Consider the following 15705-nt stretch of genomic DNA (forward strand, 5'->3'; position numbering starts at 1 on the left):
CTTGAACTATCTTTGGCTTTGCTTCAGAAAACAGAAAAAAGTTATTTATATTGGCCGTTTGAACCAGGCCGAAAAGGCAATCTAAATACCAGTCGTTTTTGTTGCGTGTGTGTAGTTTTGGTTTGTTTCTGCGGACCTGATACAACCGGTTGTTGTCGGCGCAAACATTTCGACTCGTTGCTCTCTATCCGCCGCTCTTTTTGCCATTGGCGCCACCATCGACCGGGCGCCCGAGGGTCCGTCGGAGGATCTTCGAGTTCTGGGCCACGATACTGCGTCCGGCGAGCCGCGAGTTATTCCTTATCCTCTCTTTGCACATCTTGAAACCAAGACAATTAGCACCTAATCACCAGTATGGGTTCCCCCGATAGGAACTCTGCCACGTAGGAGTGAGAAGGCCTCTCGCGACCGGACGTCGTTCGGATATCCAGCTTGACCAGTAAGACGGCGAGAAAAGAAGATGAAGAAGAAGGAGACGGTGCGCGACGGGAGCCAGGGGGGGAATTAACGCCGCAGTGCTACGTGATGTGGCTTTTCTACCTAACTCTTGATGGCTCTTGATTTATTTAGCAGCCGATTTACTTTCCCACTCACCCCTCATATTCAAAACGTCCCACGCCGATTAAAGATTAAAGGCGCAAGTCAAACCGTCGGTGGTGGGAAAATGCTCTTCAGCTGCAGGCGCAGGGGAGACACCGAGGCTAGATAAACACTCCGAGACGCCGCGGAGATTCCTCCTTCTCCCAAATTGAAGAGAGAGAGAGCGAGCAACTTTGATTTATGATTGTCTTTTATTGTTACCCGTTGACAAACAGGGCGACTTTCTGGGGGGTCAATTTCAATAAAAAATGCATTGCTGTTGATTTTTCCACTGCCGAAAGTTGTGATCATTCCTGTCTGATCCTCGCTGAAACATTGAGGTACAGACATTTAAATCTCATAGAAAGGTCACTTTTTTGGCCCTAGCCATGTTGCATAATATCTTTTTTTTATTTTTTTATTTTATTATTTTTTTTTTTTACCAAGAGGGCTACGTTAGAGGTTTCCCAGGGGGGGAGGGATCAAATTAGATTATTTCTGCTTGGTAAATGGCCCTTGGCATATTTAGCAGACTGATGATGCATCCTTAGCGGAATTGGCCCGTGAATGTAATTGCATTATAATTCCATTGATAGTGATATACTGTCTATGAAATAACAATAAACCTATTCAGCGGAAAAATAAAAAATCATTTAGTCATAGAAAAAGCATACGCTCAACCTTTAATCTCCCTAATTTTTGACTCATTATTACAACTGCCCAGGACGCGCAGATGCACAAAACAAAATGAGAGACAGTGCTTTTTTCCCAGCACCCAGCCGATAGCTGCGGGACAAAACACCGGGTTAATCAGGTTTAACCTTTAACCTTTAAGAGCCTACCGCCGTAAACACCCGTGAAGGTTTGTGTTTGTGTGTCAGGATCAATATGACCGCGACAAAGTGAGTGGATCCACCACGAGCAGCAGGACCGGAACCGCTCTGTAATCACTGCCGACCTCGAAGAGTTGGATGACCACTGCATCGCTGAAAATAAATATAAGAAAAAGAGGTCCGGTACAGAAGCACACTTTATTTTTATATTTATAATAATATTGAAGTTATTCTGGTGCAAGTGCAAATTAAGTCTCAGCAAAAAGGGAAAATACTCATTTAGGCTGACGCGAGCGTTTGCATTAAAAGGAACATTTATGATTTCCCCTTTTGTGTACAGCACACAGACTCGTTTGACCTGCGCCGGCTCTGCAAAGCCAGAGGCCAAACATTTTTCACAGTAAAGTGGTTGTAGTGTAATGTTGACTCTACGCTTTTTACGATCTTTTCCTTCCAGCGCTCTATTTTGTCTTTTTGCTTTTTTTTTATTTTTTTTGGGTGGGGTGGGGTGGGGGGGTTAGTTGTGTTGTGAGTTTTTGGGTGGAACCGGGCTGCAGGCCCCCAGGGGCTTCTAATTCCAGAGAAGCAATTAATGATTATGGCATTAAGGACTAATCCCCGGGGGGAATGTCTTTGTTCAAATGAATTGGATGGGGACATGAATTGATTGGTCTGGAAAATCATTCTTGAACTCAGACAGAGCATGAATGGATTAGACAAGACGGCACAGTCAGAGGCAGAGAAATGTTTTTTTTGACCTTATCACGTTCAATTTCCAGCTGAATATCTGGGCTGTTGTTCATTATTTTATTCCCTCCTCCCCCCAATGTTTTACCTCCAGTGGCTTTGCCCCCTGTTGAGCTGAGAGAAGCACAGTTTTGGAAAGCATTATTTGGCCGCCGTCCTCAAGCTAATGATAAGGCTCATTTCCATTCTTCGACATATCTCCAGCGCTTTGTGATTTCCACGGTTTTATACACTTTTGTCAGCTCACTACTCTATGACTATAGAGTTAACACAAGTTATGTAATTAGTCAATAGCAACAGGCTTGCAGCAGGTAGAAATACGAAAATAAATAAATAAATAAATAAACAAATAAATAAATGCAACTCTATTGTGCAGATTGTGCTGTATGTGTGTGTGTGTGTGCATTTTGGATTTGATTTCAAAGCCTGTATATGTTTCTCACACACACTACGACCTCTCTTTCTCTCTCTCTCTCTCTCTCTCTCTCTCTCTCTCTCTCTCTCCCTCTCTCTCTTTCTCTCTCTCACTCTCTCTATATATAAATAATAATAATAACAATAAAAAAATAACTGGCACCAGTCTGGCCATTCTTTATGGTTTCACATTGCTATGTGCTTCAGTAATGCTGATTTTCATTGTTGCTTTGAAGTACTGGATATTTTTAAACCACATGTTTTTGGGTTCTTCGGTTTCACAAAATGCACTTTCCCCCGGCATGTTTTTGCTCTGGCGACGCATGCCAATGCAAACCAATAAATTTGACTAAAAATACGAGTGATCGTGAAGAGGGAGAGGTTAGTGGGGTAGACCGAGAGCGGGCGAGAGAGAGAGAGAGAGAGAGAGAGAGAGTGAAAGAGAGAGGGGGCCATTCCGGTGGTTGGGTTTCCTCTCCCACACCTGACTCGGGTGTATTCCCCAGAGGAGGCTCAGTAATGGCCTCCAGGTATTGTTCCAGACGGGGTACGGAGATCACCGGCTGCCACAGGGGGTGGGCGTGGGTGCGTGGGGTCAGTAGAGCACACACCAGTACACGCCCGAGAACCCGGTTCGGGAAAGGGTTTTGTAGGGGGGGGGGGGGGGGGGGTGATGATGTGGATTGCGCGGGAGGCGAGAGTGGCGGGGATACTCGAGTGCTTTGTTCGCCCGAGCGTCACTAAACCGGAGAGCGAGAGAGAGAGAGAGAGAGAGAAGGAGAGAGGCGAGCCAAGTTTTAGTTTGAGTTTTGGTGGGCTTTCCAAAACATGGAACCTGGTCTCTGCGTGAGCGACAGGATACAGGAAGAACGATGTCACGTCGAGGAAGCCGGCCGGTGATTAATCGACCGCGCAGGCTCCCCCGCTCGCAGAGCTACAAAACAGTCGCAGGGTTTGTGTTTTTACGTTAAATTGAATGTAATGTTCTTTGCAAAAAAATTAAAAATAAAAAAAAATAAAAATCCAAACCTCCATGCGTGGAAGTTGGTGGAAGCCTCAGCACCAAAGCAACTGATCGTATGAGTCAGGCGTCCGTACAATCGTTGCGGTCATAATGAACGCCCAGTGCAACCATCGACGTAATAAGTAGTCTGGTTTGCAAAGGAAGGAGATTCGTCGCTCTTGTCACCGTCACCGCGTTGCCTAATTTTAAACGTCGCCACGTTGCCTGATTCTCGCTTCCGTCGGGGCTGGATGTACAGTACGTGGACGGAGCGCGACCTGTTTGGCTTCTTCAGTCGGTGGAAGCTCGGAGCTCTGGAACTCATCAGCACTTTCCACCGTCAGGCTGGGACAGGACTTCACACATACCCCCACCCCCTACACACACACACACACACACACACACACACAGGATTTGAATTCTCCTTCGGCCCAGGGATCCATGCCTTTCACGGTGATTACATTATTCACAAACCCTGCTTGACCTTTTCGCTGCGGTTTACGAGCCCTGGTTCATCTCTCACGAGCATTTTGAACAAAGTTCAGCCGCGCAGGCGTTATAACTCTCTCTCCGCCAAAATGGCATAAGATAAACATTAAGGGAGAACATTCTGCTGATTTGACTCTGGAGGCTTGTTTCGCTTTGCTTCGGTCCGAGCGGGCACTGTGTTCTCTGTCAGTCAACATCTCCCCTCAGATCTCTAATTGCTTCCAGGGTTGAAGTGCTCCCAGTCCGGACCCGGTCTGGAGCCTCCCGTCCGCATTCTGGACGACGGCCCCCGGACCCTGACGTCCAAGTTATTTCCAGATGGGCCGAGTCCGAAACCGATCTCCAAAAGTACAATTTATTTTTACTATCTTTTAAATCAGTATGTGAGACAGCAGCGGGAGATGAGTGACGACCCAACCGAATGCAATCTTTCTGTCTCTGAAACTCAAAGAAACAAAATGGACTGACCACCACCCGCGAAGCCTTCAGTCAAGTATTATTATTATTATTTTATTTTGAAGGTGAAAACATGCATTGACTGACCATCCTCACTATCGAGATATTTTGTCCGAAACAAAATACCTCAAATCCCAACGGACAAACTCACGCAAAAGCCTAAAATAAAAGTTGTGGCAGAGTCAAATTTTGACCTTTGATGGTGGGTGCTACGGTTTCAGCCACACATGGCATATTTCAGTTCCACTCATCTTGATTTAGACAAACCACCCTGGAGTCTTGGACTTGATTGGGATTGATTTGGACTCGATAAGCCTCCGTTTTGGACTTGCCCCCGCCTCCCAGAAATGTTCGGTCTTGATTTGCTCTCACATTGTGTGGTCTTGACTGCAACATCACTTTCTTCCACACTGCAGTTCCACAAAACGCCGACCAACCACACACACACACCCACACACACACACACACACAAACACACACGCGCTTGAGAATAAGACGTGTTTTACAGATTAAAATTGTTCAATTTCTCTTTTTCTTTGATTGTCTGGCAGTTAAAAACAATACAAAAGCATTACTGCAAAACACCCTGACCCCTGGGCCGCACCAGAAGCGACACGTCCGTGCCACGAAAGCGCTTCAGATGCGCTGCCACCTCAATCGATATGGAAGGTCACGCCAAGCAGTTGTCGAAAGCGTCTCCGAAAGGCTCCTAAATCCCTCTCGTTTTTTTTTTACGTCTGGGCTAGATTTTTCCGGGCGCAAGGCGTAAACTGGAGCTTAGATTCCCTTAGAGGTGCATTCAAAAGATGTATTTAGTGAAAATATTTAATTACCAAGCCTGGAATGAGTCAGCCACGTATAAAATCACTGATGTGCGGTGTTGATGTGGATTACTGATTTAAATTAACAAACAAATACATTTTCCCCCACAACAAATTAAACACTCACTTATGTAAAGAAAATATTATGATTTCAGCAGGAAAAGGAATATCACACCCATGAATACATGTAATATTTGACTTCATACTTCATATATAAACTTTATTGGTCTGGTATACCGTACCTACGTACGGAAACACGGAAGCCGACAGTCTTCTTGCTGCTTGGAGTCACTACGTGTGAGCTCCAGTCAAACTCACTTGTCAAGCCAATTATTTATCAATTTATTTATAAGGTATTATAAAGCTGTTGATGTGTTTCAAATGGTACAAGAATATATCCGTTTGCATGATTTTTTTTCCATTGAATAATTGAACCACAAATATCCGATGACATTTATGTAAATGTCCTGCATGCTCCTCCTCCGGCTGATCGGATGAACCCGCCGCCGCCGCCGCCGCATACTTCTCCTTCGGACCCACGGAGAAGAAGCGTCTTCCTCCTGTCAACAGCCGCAATGTATTTATAGATTTTTACTCATTCTAGCGATAAAACAGCAAAGATTCACTTACCCATTGAAAGATGAGAAATCTGAAAATCTAGAACACTGCTCAGGGGGGCCGCGTGGTAGATGGAATCAAGACGGACCCGGAAGGAATTGACGGGTCGCCAAATGGCGCGCCGCTCTGGCGTGGCTGATGAGTCGCTGACGATATGGCTTCTGGTGCGGCCCGGGGAGGTGGGGAGATTGTGGTATGTGTACAGACTGACCTCATCAACACGTACGCATGCACACATGGATGCATGCAGATTCACAAACAAACACACACACACACACACACACACACACACACACACATACACACCGAGATAGACGTTCAAGGCAGCGTTGTTTAAGCCCGACGCAGGCCGTGCCAAAGTTGGGCGGATTTGTGGCGCGGCGCTGAAAAGCCACTTACACGCTGCAGTGGTTCCTTGCTTCTCATTTTGCTGCCGTCACCACAAGCAACAACACTGGGCTCCGTGTTGCTGTGTATCGGTTGAAGCTTAAACCTTAAACCCAAGCTGGCTCGAAATTGGATCTTGTTGAATACGACGCCAGCGTTGCCTCGGTGTCTGTGTTGACGGACTTCGGGAAGCCGAGATGCAAATTTGTCCATTGAGTTCATTATAATATCTAATATTATGTGTATGTGTTAATAATAGTATTATTAACACATAGATAGATAGATATATTAAGTAAATAAAAAATAAAGTATCTATATATCATGTATTTATAATTGTACACCTATGCATTTCAATAAAGTTATGTATGTCAATGCCAATTTGATTGGCAAAGGCACCTTCCCAACTAACAAATTATGATACAGTCTTAAAGGGAACCTATTGTGCTCCTTTTTACACTAGTTATTATATGTCTCTGAGGTCCCTAAAACTTGTCTTTGAAGTTTGTTGCTGAAAATACCACTCAGATTATGCATTCTAGCATTCTAACATGTCCCTACGACCCTCTTCTTCCAAAACGGGCTGTTTTTTTTTTTTTTGTGGGAGGAGCCAGTGGCGTTTGAGCAAGTCCTCTGGGTTTTGTCCTCGCCTAATCTAAAATTCAGTTCAGACGATTATTGGCCGTGGTCCAAGTTTGTGGGAGACCCCGCAACGCACAGGGACTCTCGGAGGCGGGGCTTTTTTGTGTCGCGTAAACCTTGGAAAACAGAATAAAATAAAATAAAAATAAACACGTCTACAATAAAAACACACAAATTTTAAATGTTTTTTTAGTTTTTTTGGGGAGGTGGGGGAGAAACGCTCTGCGGAGGGGATGGAGCGGTTGACCATATAAAGAAATCCGGCACGAGCTGACGTCAGCTTGTCATTAGTTTCCCTCATTTCTGACACTTTGGCCACGTCGAATATCCCATAATGTAACATCATATGCAGTATATGACAGAAAACAAGGAAAAGCATAAGAAGTCCTTAAATCAGTCTTTGAATAGCTCAAATGATATCATATATTAAATGACTTCCATAAATAAAAACAAATCATCCTCTCTTCCTGAATTGATTAAGTTTGGTAAGTTTCAAAAGTTCTTCCTTCATTTAAGGGTTGGTGTGTTCTTTGGAATCACAGCCTTTGTATTCGGAACTCGTCGTTACAAGATGTAAAGAAATAAAAAAAGAAACGTCTCAACAAGAGTTTACTTGTTAATATGGCTGCTCCAATGCAGCCGCAGCTGTGCTGGGGACTATCTGTTCAAACTTTGGGTAGCCGTCGGCCCCCTCCATAGGCTGGGCCGTCTGATTGGCTGAGGATCAACCATGATGTCATCACTGAACGTTATAAGGGCTCTGACAAATAGCCTGGGAGCCACATAGGAAGAAACTGTGCAGAGGCACTGAGTGAGTGAGGGACAGAGAGAGATTAGGAGGGAAAGAGAAAGTAAAGACGAAGAGACAGGGGAGACCGAACAGTCGGAAAGAACTATCCAGAGCTTGAGATTTACATTTTTTTTTGTATGGGAGGCCAGGAAAAGGACAACTACCTGTGGAGGTAATGTGTTTTGCCGCCTGCTGAACTCCGCAGTGAGATTTCATTCAAATCTCAGCGGGGAGGGTTGGGACGGGTTATTTCTTTTCATTCCTACCGTGATTTGAAGTTTTGGAAATGCTACCTTAACTTGGAAATTCATTTGAAGCAGATTCTTTATACAAGAAAGGTTGTGATATGTTAGTCAAGTAATTCTTTAAGACATTTTTCAAATGCATTGCTCCAACTTAAATGTATTCTTTTTTTTTCTTCCCATTTTTCATTTACATAATATGTTTCTACCTCATATCAGCCAACTTGAGCGTGTGTTTTGTTGGTGAATCGTACATTTTCTCATATCTGTGTGTGTGCGCGTGTGTCCGCACATGTGTTTATCTGCATGTGTTATCCACATGTGGTTTCTGTAGATCATGGGAAGTCAGACCCCCGCAATGATCCTCAACGTGAGCGAGGAGGCGAACGTCTCGCTGCCGGACACACCTGACCACCAGGATGGCTACAGCGAGATGGAAATGGTTCTACTGGGCATGCTCATGTCCCTGCTGGTGCTGGGCATCGTCTTCGGCAACATCCTGGTCATCACCGCCATCGCCCGCTTCCAGCGTCTGCAGAGTGTCACCAACTGTTTCATCACGTCGCTGGCCTGCGCCGACCTGGTCATGGGCCTGATCGTGGTTCCCTTTGGGGCTTGTTACATCATCTTCAACACCTGGCACTTTGGAAGCTTCTGGTGCGAGTTCTGGACGGCAACCGATGTGCTTTGTGTGACTGCCAGCATAGAGACCCTGTGCGTCATTGCCCTAGACCGCTACTTAGCCATCACGTCCCCGTTCCGCTATCAGTCCCTGCTGACCAAATGCAAAGCCCGAATCGTGGTCCTGTTCGTGTGGGTGATCGCAGCCCTGATTTCCTTCCTGCCCATTCACATGAAGTGGTGGATATCGGACGACGTCGAAGCCGAAGAGTGCATCGCCAACAGTAACTGCTGCGATTTCAACACCAACACGGCATACGCCATCACCTCCTCCATCATCTCTTTCTACATCCCCCTCCTCATCATGGTGTTTGTCTACAGCCGCGTCTTTCAGGAGGCCAAGCGCCAACTGCGGAAGATCGATCAAAGCGTGGGGCGCTTTCATAACGTTCAGAGCGATCAGCCGGGACCAGTGGAAGCCAGCGCCAGCCGCGCCGCCAAGAAGACCAAGTTTTGCCTGAGGGAACACAAGGCCCTGAAGACGCTGGGTATCATCATGGGCATCTTCACTCTGTGCTGGCTTCCCTTCTTCCTGCTCAACGTGGTGGTGGCCATATGGAAGGTCGACAACATCGACCTCACCTTCCGGATACTCAACTGGATAGGCTACGCCAACTCGGCCTTCAACCCACTCATCTACTGCCGGAGCCCGGAGTTCAGGTACGCGTTCAAGGAAATCCTCTGCATGAAGAAGAACCGCTTCCCCAGCCTCGGACCCAGCAACGGATACGTCTACGGCGGGCACAGCTGGCAGAGCGAGCAGCCGGGCAGGAGTAAGGGCAGCTCGGAGGACAGCGACCACAACGATGGGAGTCTGGGGAAGGGAGAGGGGATCTGCGAGGCGGTGGAAAAAGTGACGGACCCGAACGGGAACTGTAGCAAGGGCCTGCCGACAGTCCTCTAACCCCCGAGCACTATTTCAGAGAGGACGTCATACAGAAATGTTTACTCTTCTAACATAGACTTTTCAAACGGCGGATGAAGGTAAGACCAGTCATCTTGACTGGTGTGTGCCCTGGAGACTGGTCCAAGCGGTGGACTGAGGGGGGAAAGACAGTGGTATTAATACCGGAGGATAAAAATACATCAAGAGACAGATTCATGTTTATTTTTCCATCTACCTCACTATAGTTGTTTTTTGTATTATGTCACTGACATTTCATTTCTGTATTTGGACTAAAGCACTGTCACGGAAATGTATTTACATTTAGTGTTTCAACCATTACATAATTGCCAATATGCAGATTCAAATGGAAGCTTTGGACATTCCGTTTATCTTTGCACAGTCGGAAAGAAAATAATGGCTGCATTTATGACTTGTCTAGTGTCTTAAAACTGGTCGAAACCGATGAAGGTTCCACGTTCTGCACATTTATTAAGTCCGAGGAACACGGAGCTAACTTGACGTAGGAGGCGACCGCGGGGACAATCGAAACCTACACTCACTTTTTTTTTTTTTTTAAGTACACATTCCACACCGACACCACATCGAAGTCTTCGTTTTGGATTTCGGAGATTCTTTCACGGTTAAAAAAAAAAAAAAAACAACGCCGCATGTGGCACATGTCTCTCACGTGTCCGGTGCCTGGCTTCATGTTTCAAACATACTGGCAATGTCCCGAGGCGTTGCTCTCCGCGGTAATGTTTGACAGCCTGTTGCAGGGGAGAGCTGCTGTTGCCAGCAGATAGCAGTGGAGATGGGAACATTCTCAGAATGTTTATCAGCACCTCAATGTTGCAAGCTGGGGAACGCCTATTGCTTTCCCGAACACTAAACCCAAACAGTGGACTGTATTAGCGCGGCTTAAATATGAATCATCAAAGATTACAGATCAAACTCCAAGTCCAAAAACAAAGCCGGCATGGACATTGTGGTAAACGTCAGCCACGACTTCAGGTTGACAGCCTTGATAGTGTCTGGCTTTTTATAGACGCCTGGATTTCAATGCCCCACTCTTGTTATGTAGAGCCACTGCTGAACATAATTGCATAATTTCTTGTGTCGACTGTTGACACCTGGTAAAACAGGAAAGGACGGCAAATGAATGACTGAGTTCCACAACGATCAACATCAACGGGGCCTTTGTGAAACATACTATGAATTAAATACACGGTGAGCCTTGACTTGATGGGACCCGCAGTCCCTTTCAGGATCTCTTCACTCCGACCTGTGAGCTCCTCTCTCCCCTTTGTTGCATAAGTGCTTGTTTGTAGATTAGATTATGCGGTCGCCGTGCTCACCACGCACTGTGTTTACTGAAACCGGAGGAGCCGTTTCCCTAGCCGCTGCACTAGGGTACGAACCACAGACAATCATAAACGCCGCGTAGAAATAGCAGAACGATAACAGAGTCGCAGGGCCGGAGGTGGCGGCCGCTCGGCTCCGAAGGGCGCGGGCGCAGGACGAGGGAAGGCGCTCGGCTCTCACGCGGCCTCCATCTCGTGCAAGTGGATATTCTGAGGTTTAGGAAAACCAGCGCGAATTTGGACCCGGGCCCCAATGAACTGTCTCTGTGGTATTCCAGCTGTGTCAGTCAGTTTACCCCCACCCCCACCACCACCACCACCACCGACCGCCCTACAGAATCCCCTCCTCCTCTCTCCTTCCCTCCACTTTTTGTTTGCTTTCGCAGACGGCTTCAGGAAATGCCTCTGTCCGGCGGAGCCCTGCCCAATAAACAGGAGTAAATCTATTAGCCGGTACAATCGGATGACCCCCCTCCCCCCGCCCCCTCCGCCCCAAAAATCTTTTTTTTTTTTTTCTCTTACCCCCCCCCCCGTCAAAGCCCATTCACATGAGTATACTGCACTTATAAATACGCATACATTCCGTTTAGAATCTGCCCTCACACACTGGGGGGCCATCGTGAGGAGGTTCAACACCACCCCCCTCCCCCGCCCCCCTCTCTAAATGGCCGTGACAGGATCACAGGCACACTCCAGAAGAGTAAAGGGAGGTGTCGCTTTAAATGTGACCCCATTCCCCCGTCTGGCTTGTGATCTCCTGCATGTTCTGATAAGTTGCAGCATGCTAAATGTAGTTACACGGGGGGGGGGGGGGGGCTTCTCTGCCAGTCCAATGCAACCAATGACCTATGTTTTTTTTTTTTGTTTTTTGCATGTGGATTTTACCTCTGGAGTGAGGTCAGCGGACACTGTCGATAACTGTGAATTTGAGTCTCTCTCTCTCTCTCTCTCTGTACTGTATCGTCAGCTTTACCCGACACTATTGTCACCTCGCTCCCTGTGCAACGGACGTAAATAAGGCGTCGCTGCACCGCAGTGTTTGTCGTGCCTATTTCTACTATTTTGGGAAACTCAGTAATGGTTACTCTATGTTAATATTAATGTTCATGAAACCCGATATTGTTGGTGGGGGGATTTGAATTGAGATTACTGTTGAAACATCAGATGTGCGACGGGGAAAAAAAAAAGAAAATCTATATATTATTTGTCAGCGGCGAGCGGTCCCCGGCGCTGTCCTGCCGTGTCTATTCTTTATCGTGCTATGTCGTGCCTGTGGTCCCCCTCCGGCCCGGTTTCCTGGCGAGCGTGACCTCCAAACCCCAACCCCACGGAGGGCCTGAGCTGCATCGCCACACTGCTCCCTCCTGGCTGCGGCTGCTCTTTGCACCTCGTCCGTGGCGCCAGCTGCACTTTATGGTGATTGTTTCATCGGTGCGGCTCCACGACGGGTGAGGACGACCGCTTCCCGAAGGCCGAAAGGAGACGATGGTTCAACGCAGAAACGACCGACCTGACGCTGTAACATTCCAGGCGCAGATCTAGGCATCGGACGGCGAAAAAGGAGGAAAGGCACACTCTGATGTGGGGGATCGAATACTGTAGCCGTCAGATACATAAAAAAAAAAAATCCTTTTCTATTTAACTTGCAATGGGGATTCTGGGTATTTGCAGCTCTTGCCTATGTCAGAATTCAGGATGCATTTTTGTGTTGTGTCTGTGAGATGTGATGCTTCTGTAGACGGGGATATACATTCAAGAATGCATCAGTTCCAAAACTCAGTTGGACAGCGGGCTGTTTTAGAAGCACAAACCCCTTTGTTGGCTTGTGCAGATATTAATTACACGTTGTCCGTACAGTCCCTTCAGGCTGCCAGGGGAAACCGTTTCCACACCCTTTACAGTAACTTAGGTAACAGTGATGAAATATACTGTATTAAACTGTCATCAAATTGTGATGTCATGCATTTTATAACATTTCCACAGCACAAGATTATGTGTAAGGTTCAAAAACGTATCTGAAAAAGAAACACATTGCTCGTTTGCTTCCAGCGACTGTAAGCAACAGTGAAGCAGGTTGACCAGGCCCTAAAATGACAAAATGTCAATGCATGTCGATGTGAACGTCCTCTGAAAGTGAAATGCAGCTTCTCCAAACAAACAAAAAAAAAAAAAGTTAGTGATGTGGGGTAAAAACGCTGTCAGTTCAATGTTTACTAAAATGTTATTTTATTATTAATATATATATTTTTTTTTTCCAGCTATTTTCGCACAAGTTTTGTCACTGTTCTTGTAGAGATAATGGTGTGTGTTAACATGTGTGGTTGTTATCTGTGGTATTTATTTAAAAAAAAAAAGAAAAGAGAAAATGTTCACTGACATTTGTAACAACGGTATAATAAATGATGTACTTGTTGCATGCAACGTCTTCGCTGGTGCAAATCTCCGTGTTGGCAAACTACACCGATACCAGCGATTCATCGGCGGCAATGTCGATACAAAACTGGTTAAAAAAAAGGTTGCTCACAGGAGTAGCAGGGCGTTCGAACAAGGTTGTTTGTTTAACGGTCGCGCGCATAGAAAAATCGATTTCCATCCTTGTTTTTCCGTTCAGCCCCCCCCCCCAGCCCTCTCTTATTATGATGTTAAATTAGAGGAAAAAAAAATAGAGCAATTATGACGGGAAATGGAAAAACATCCATTAAATTCCCTTAATAGAGAAAATATTGGTTTTACCCTCCAATTTCAACATTCTGATATTAGTCATAGCTATAACATTGCAGAGAAATATGATATTGATCCTACCTCACATGGATTTGTTTTATTAATTTATAAATGTATTAATTAGTAAATAATTATTTGCGTTTCCATGGCAACCACTCTAGTTGACGTGCAAAATTGACAGGATCGTCATGGATCGAACGAATCACTATGGCAACGGATCAGTCGTTTATTGTGCTTCTATACGTTACGTTTATACTACTTCTCAATTTTTCCATGAGAGTTGACATACTTATAATAAAAAGGCAGATATTGGATGGGAACACAATGCACATTCCATACTATGTACAGTAAGAATATTTTTAATTAGAAAATATTGAAAATGCTAACCCATCAACGGTGCCTTTATGAAAACATACTTTAATTTAAATACACGGTGAACCTTGACTTGAGGGGACCCGGAGTCCCTTTCCGGATCCCTTCACTCCTCTCTCCCCTTTGTTGCACAAGTGCTTGTTTGTTGATTAGATTATGTGGTCGCCGTTCCCACCCCCGCCCCAGGCCTCATCACCCCACGCACACAGAACTCCATGGACACGTTGAAGCGATTATTCATCTTTTCAACATGTTCCATGGACAATGGACATATTGTGTTCACCTGTGAACACACCGCGAGGAGCTCCCAACTGCGCGAAGGTCCCGCGCGGGCGATGGGCAAAACTCCCCCGTGGCCATGGGCCACCGACACCGAAATAAGTGCAAGTATTCAGAGTCTAAACACACTTCACCGAATCATTATTCATCCTTTTCGCCCCCCGCTAAAACAACCCGCGCTGAAGAGCGCCGGCAGCGTACACAATTACTTCGCTTTCGGCGTACGAGAGCCTCTTCAGAGCCACGGCCCTTGGGCTCCGCGTCCTTTTCCTTTTCGCTCAGAGCTTTGAGGCCACTTCTGAAAAAGGGCCGCGCGCGGATTTGAGTTCCGCCAGATGTCTGGTGTCGTATGGCCTTTGAGGAGCTCTGTGCATGAAAAAAAATGAACCGCTTTCCAAACAAAATCTGATCATGCGCGGATAAGCGCGTTGATGTAGCTGATGACGGTGACATTATGAGGTATGCGGTGTGTTGGCGTGTGAAACCACTGTTATTGCTCTGAATCTGTAGATTGAAAGGTCCCCAGTGACGCTCAGAGACCGCAGCGGCCGAGGCACCGTGCTGTCTGTGGCCAAACTCAACTCCCAGGGTACCCGTGTGTGTGTGTGTGTGTGTGTGTGTGCGTGTGTGTGTGCGTGTGTGTATGTGTGTGTGTGTGTGCCTGGTGCGCGTGGGTGTGTGTGTGTGCACATGCGTGGGTGTGTGTGTGTGCGCACGCCTGTGTGTGTGTGTGTGTGTGTGTGTGTGTGTGTGTGTGTGTGTGTGTGTGTGTGTGTGTGTGTGCATGTGCGTGTGTGTGTGTGTGTGTGTGTACGCGTATGTGTGTGTGTGCGCGCGTGTGTGTGTGTGTGTGTGTGTGTGTGTGTGTGTGTGTGCGTGCGTGCGCAAGCAGTCGGCTGCCCTCATGCCGGGTCCTGGTACAGTAGGCATGGTCTGAAAAACGATCTCCGCTGGACCCAAGGTTAGAAAAGCAAACAGAAAACGCTCCAAAAAAATTTCCCTCGGTTCTGTTTTCAGGGCCAAGGAAAATGCAACGAACCAGAAAAGGTACAGAGCATCTCGGGCAACATGTCTTCCATTCCCACGTTGGCTGCTTCGGCCGCCCCAAGCCCAAACAATTTGAACGTTCGCGCGAATCTCGGCGTTCGTTATCGTGCCGACGAGTCTGTCGTGCGCTGGTGTTTTAAACAATGAGAGCAGTGTTCAACGTCTAAGTCCCGAACACCACTCACCAAGATTTTTCACTCATCCCCATTTGTTTTATATTTTACAACTGTTATTGGTGGAATACTATTTGTCATACAACCCCCGAACCCACCAATCAATGGAAGCGTCAAATTGTGCAAGAAGCGATACGTTGTCGTCATGTGAGCAGGTCCTGGAGGGT

General features: G+C 46.5%; 1 protein-coding gene across 1 annotated transcript; it reads left to right on the plus strand.

Annotated features, from left to right (window-relative positions):
- The first annotated feature begins 7782 nt into the window (after positions 1-7782).
- Positions 7783-11359, plus strand: adrb2a (adrenoceptor beta 2, surface a). Its single transcript, XM_080008459.1, has 2 exons — positions 7783-7948; positions 8353-11359. The coding sequence occupies exon 2, from the start codon at positions 8356-8358 to the stop codon at positions 9601-9603; it is 1248 nt and encodes a 415-aa protein (XP_079864585.1). The 5' UTR covers positions 7783-7948; positions 8353-8355; the 3' UTR covers positions 9604-11359.
- Positions 11360-15705: the final 4346 nt, after the last annotated feature.

Source organism: Zeus faber, assembly GCF_960531495.2.
Source record: "Zeus faber genome assembly, chromosome: 10".
NCBI lineage: Eukaryota > Metazoa > Chordata > Actinopteri > Zeiformes > Zeidae > Zeus > Zeus faber.

Coding starts and splice junctions, on each gene's coding strand:
- adrb2a (XM_080008459.1), top strand. CDS start 8,356: ATGGGAAGTCAGACCCCCGCAATGATCCTCAACGTGAGCGAGGAGGCG.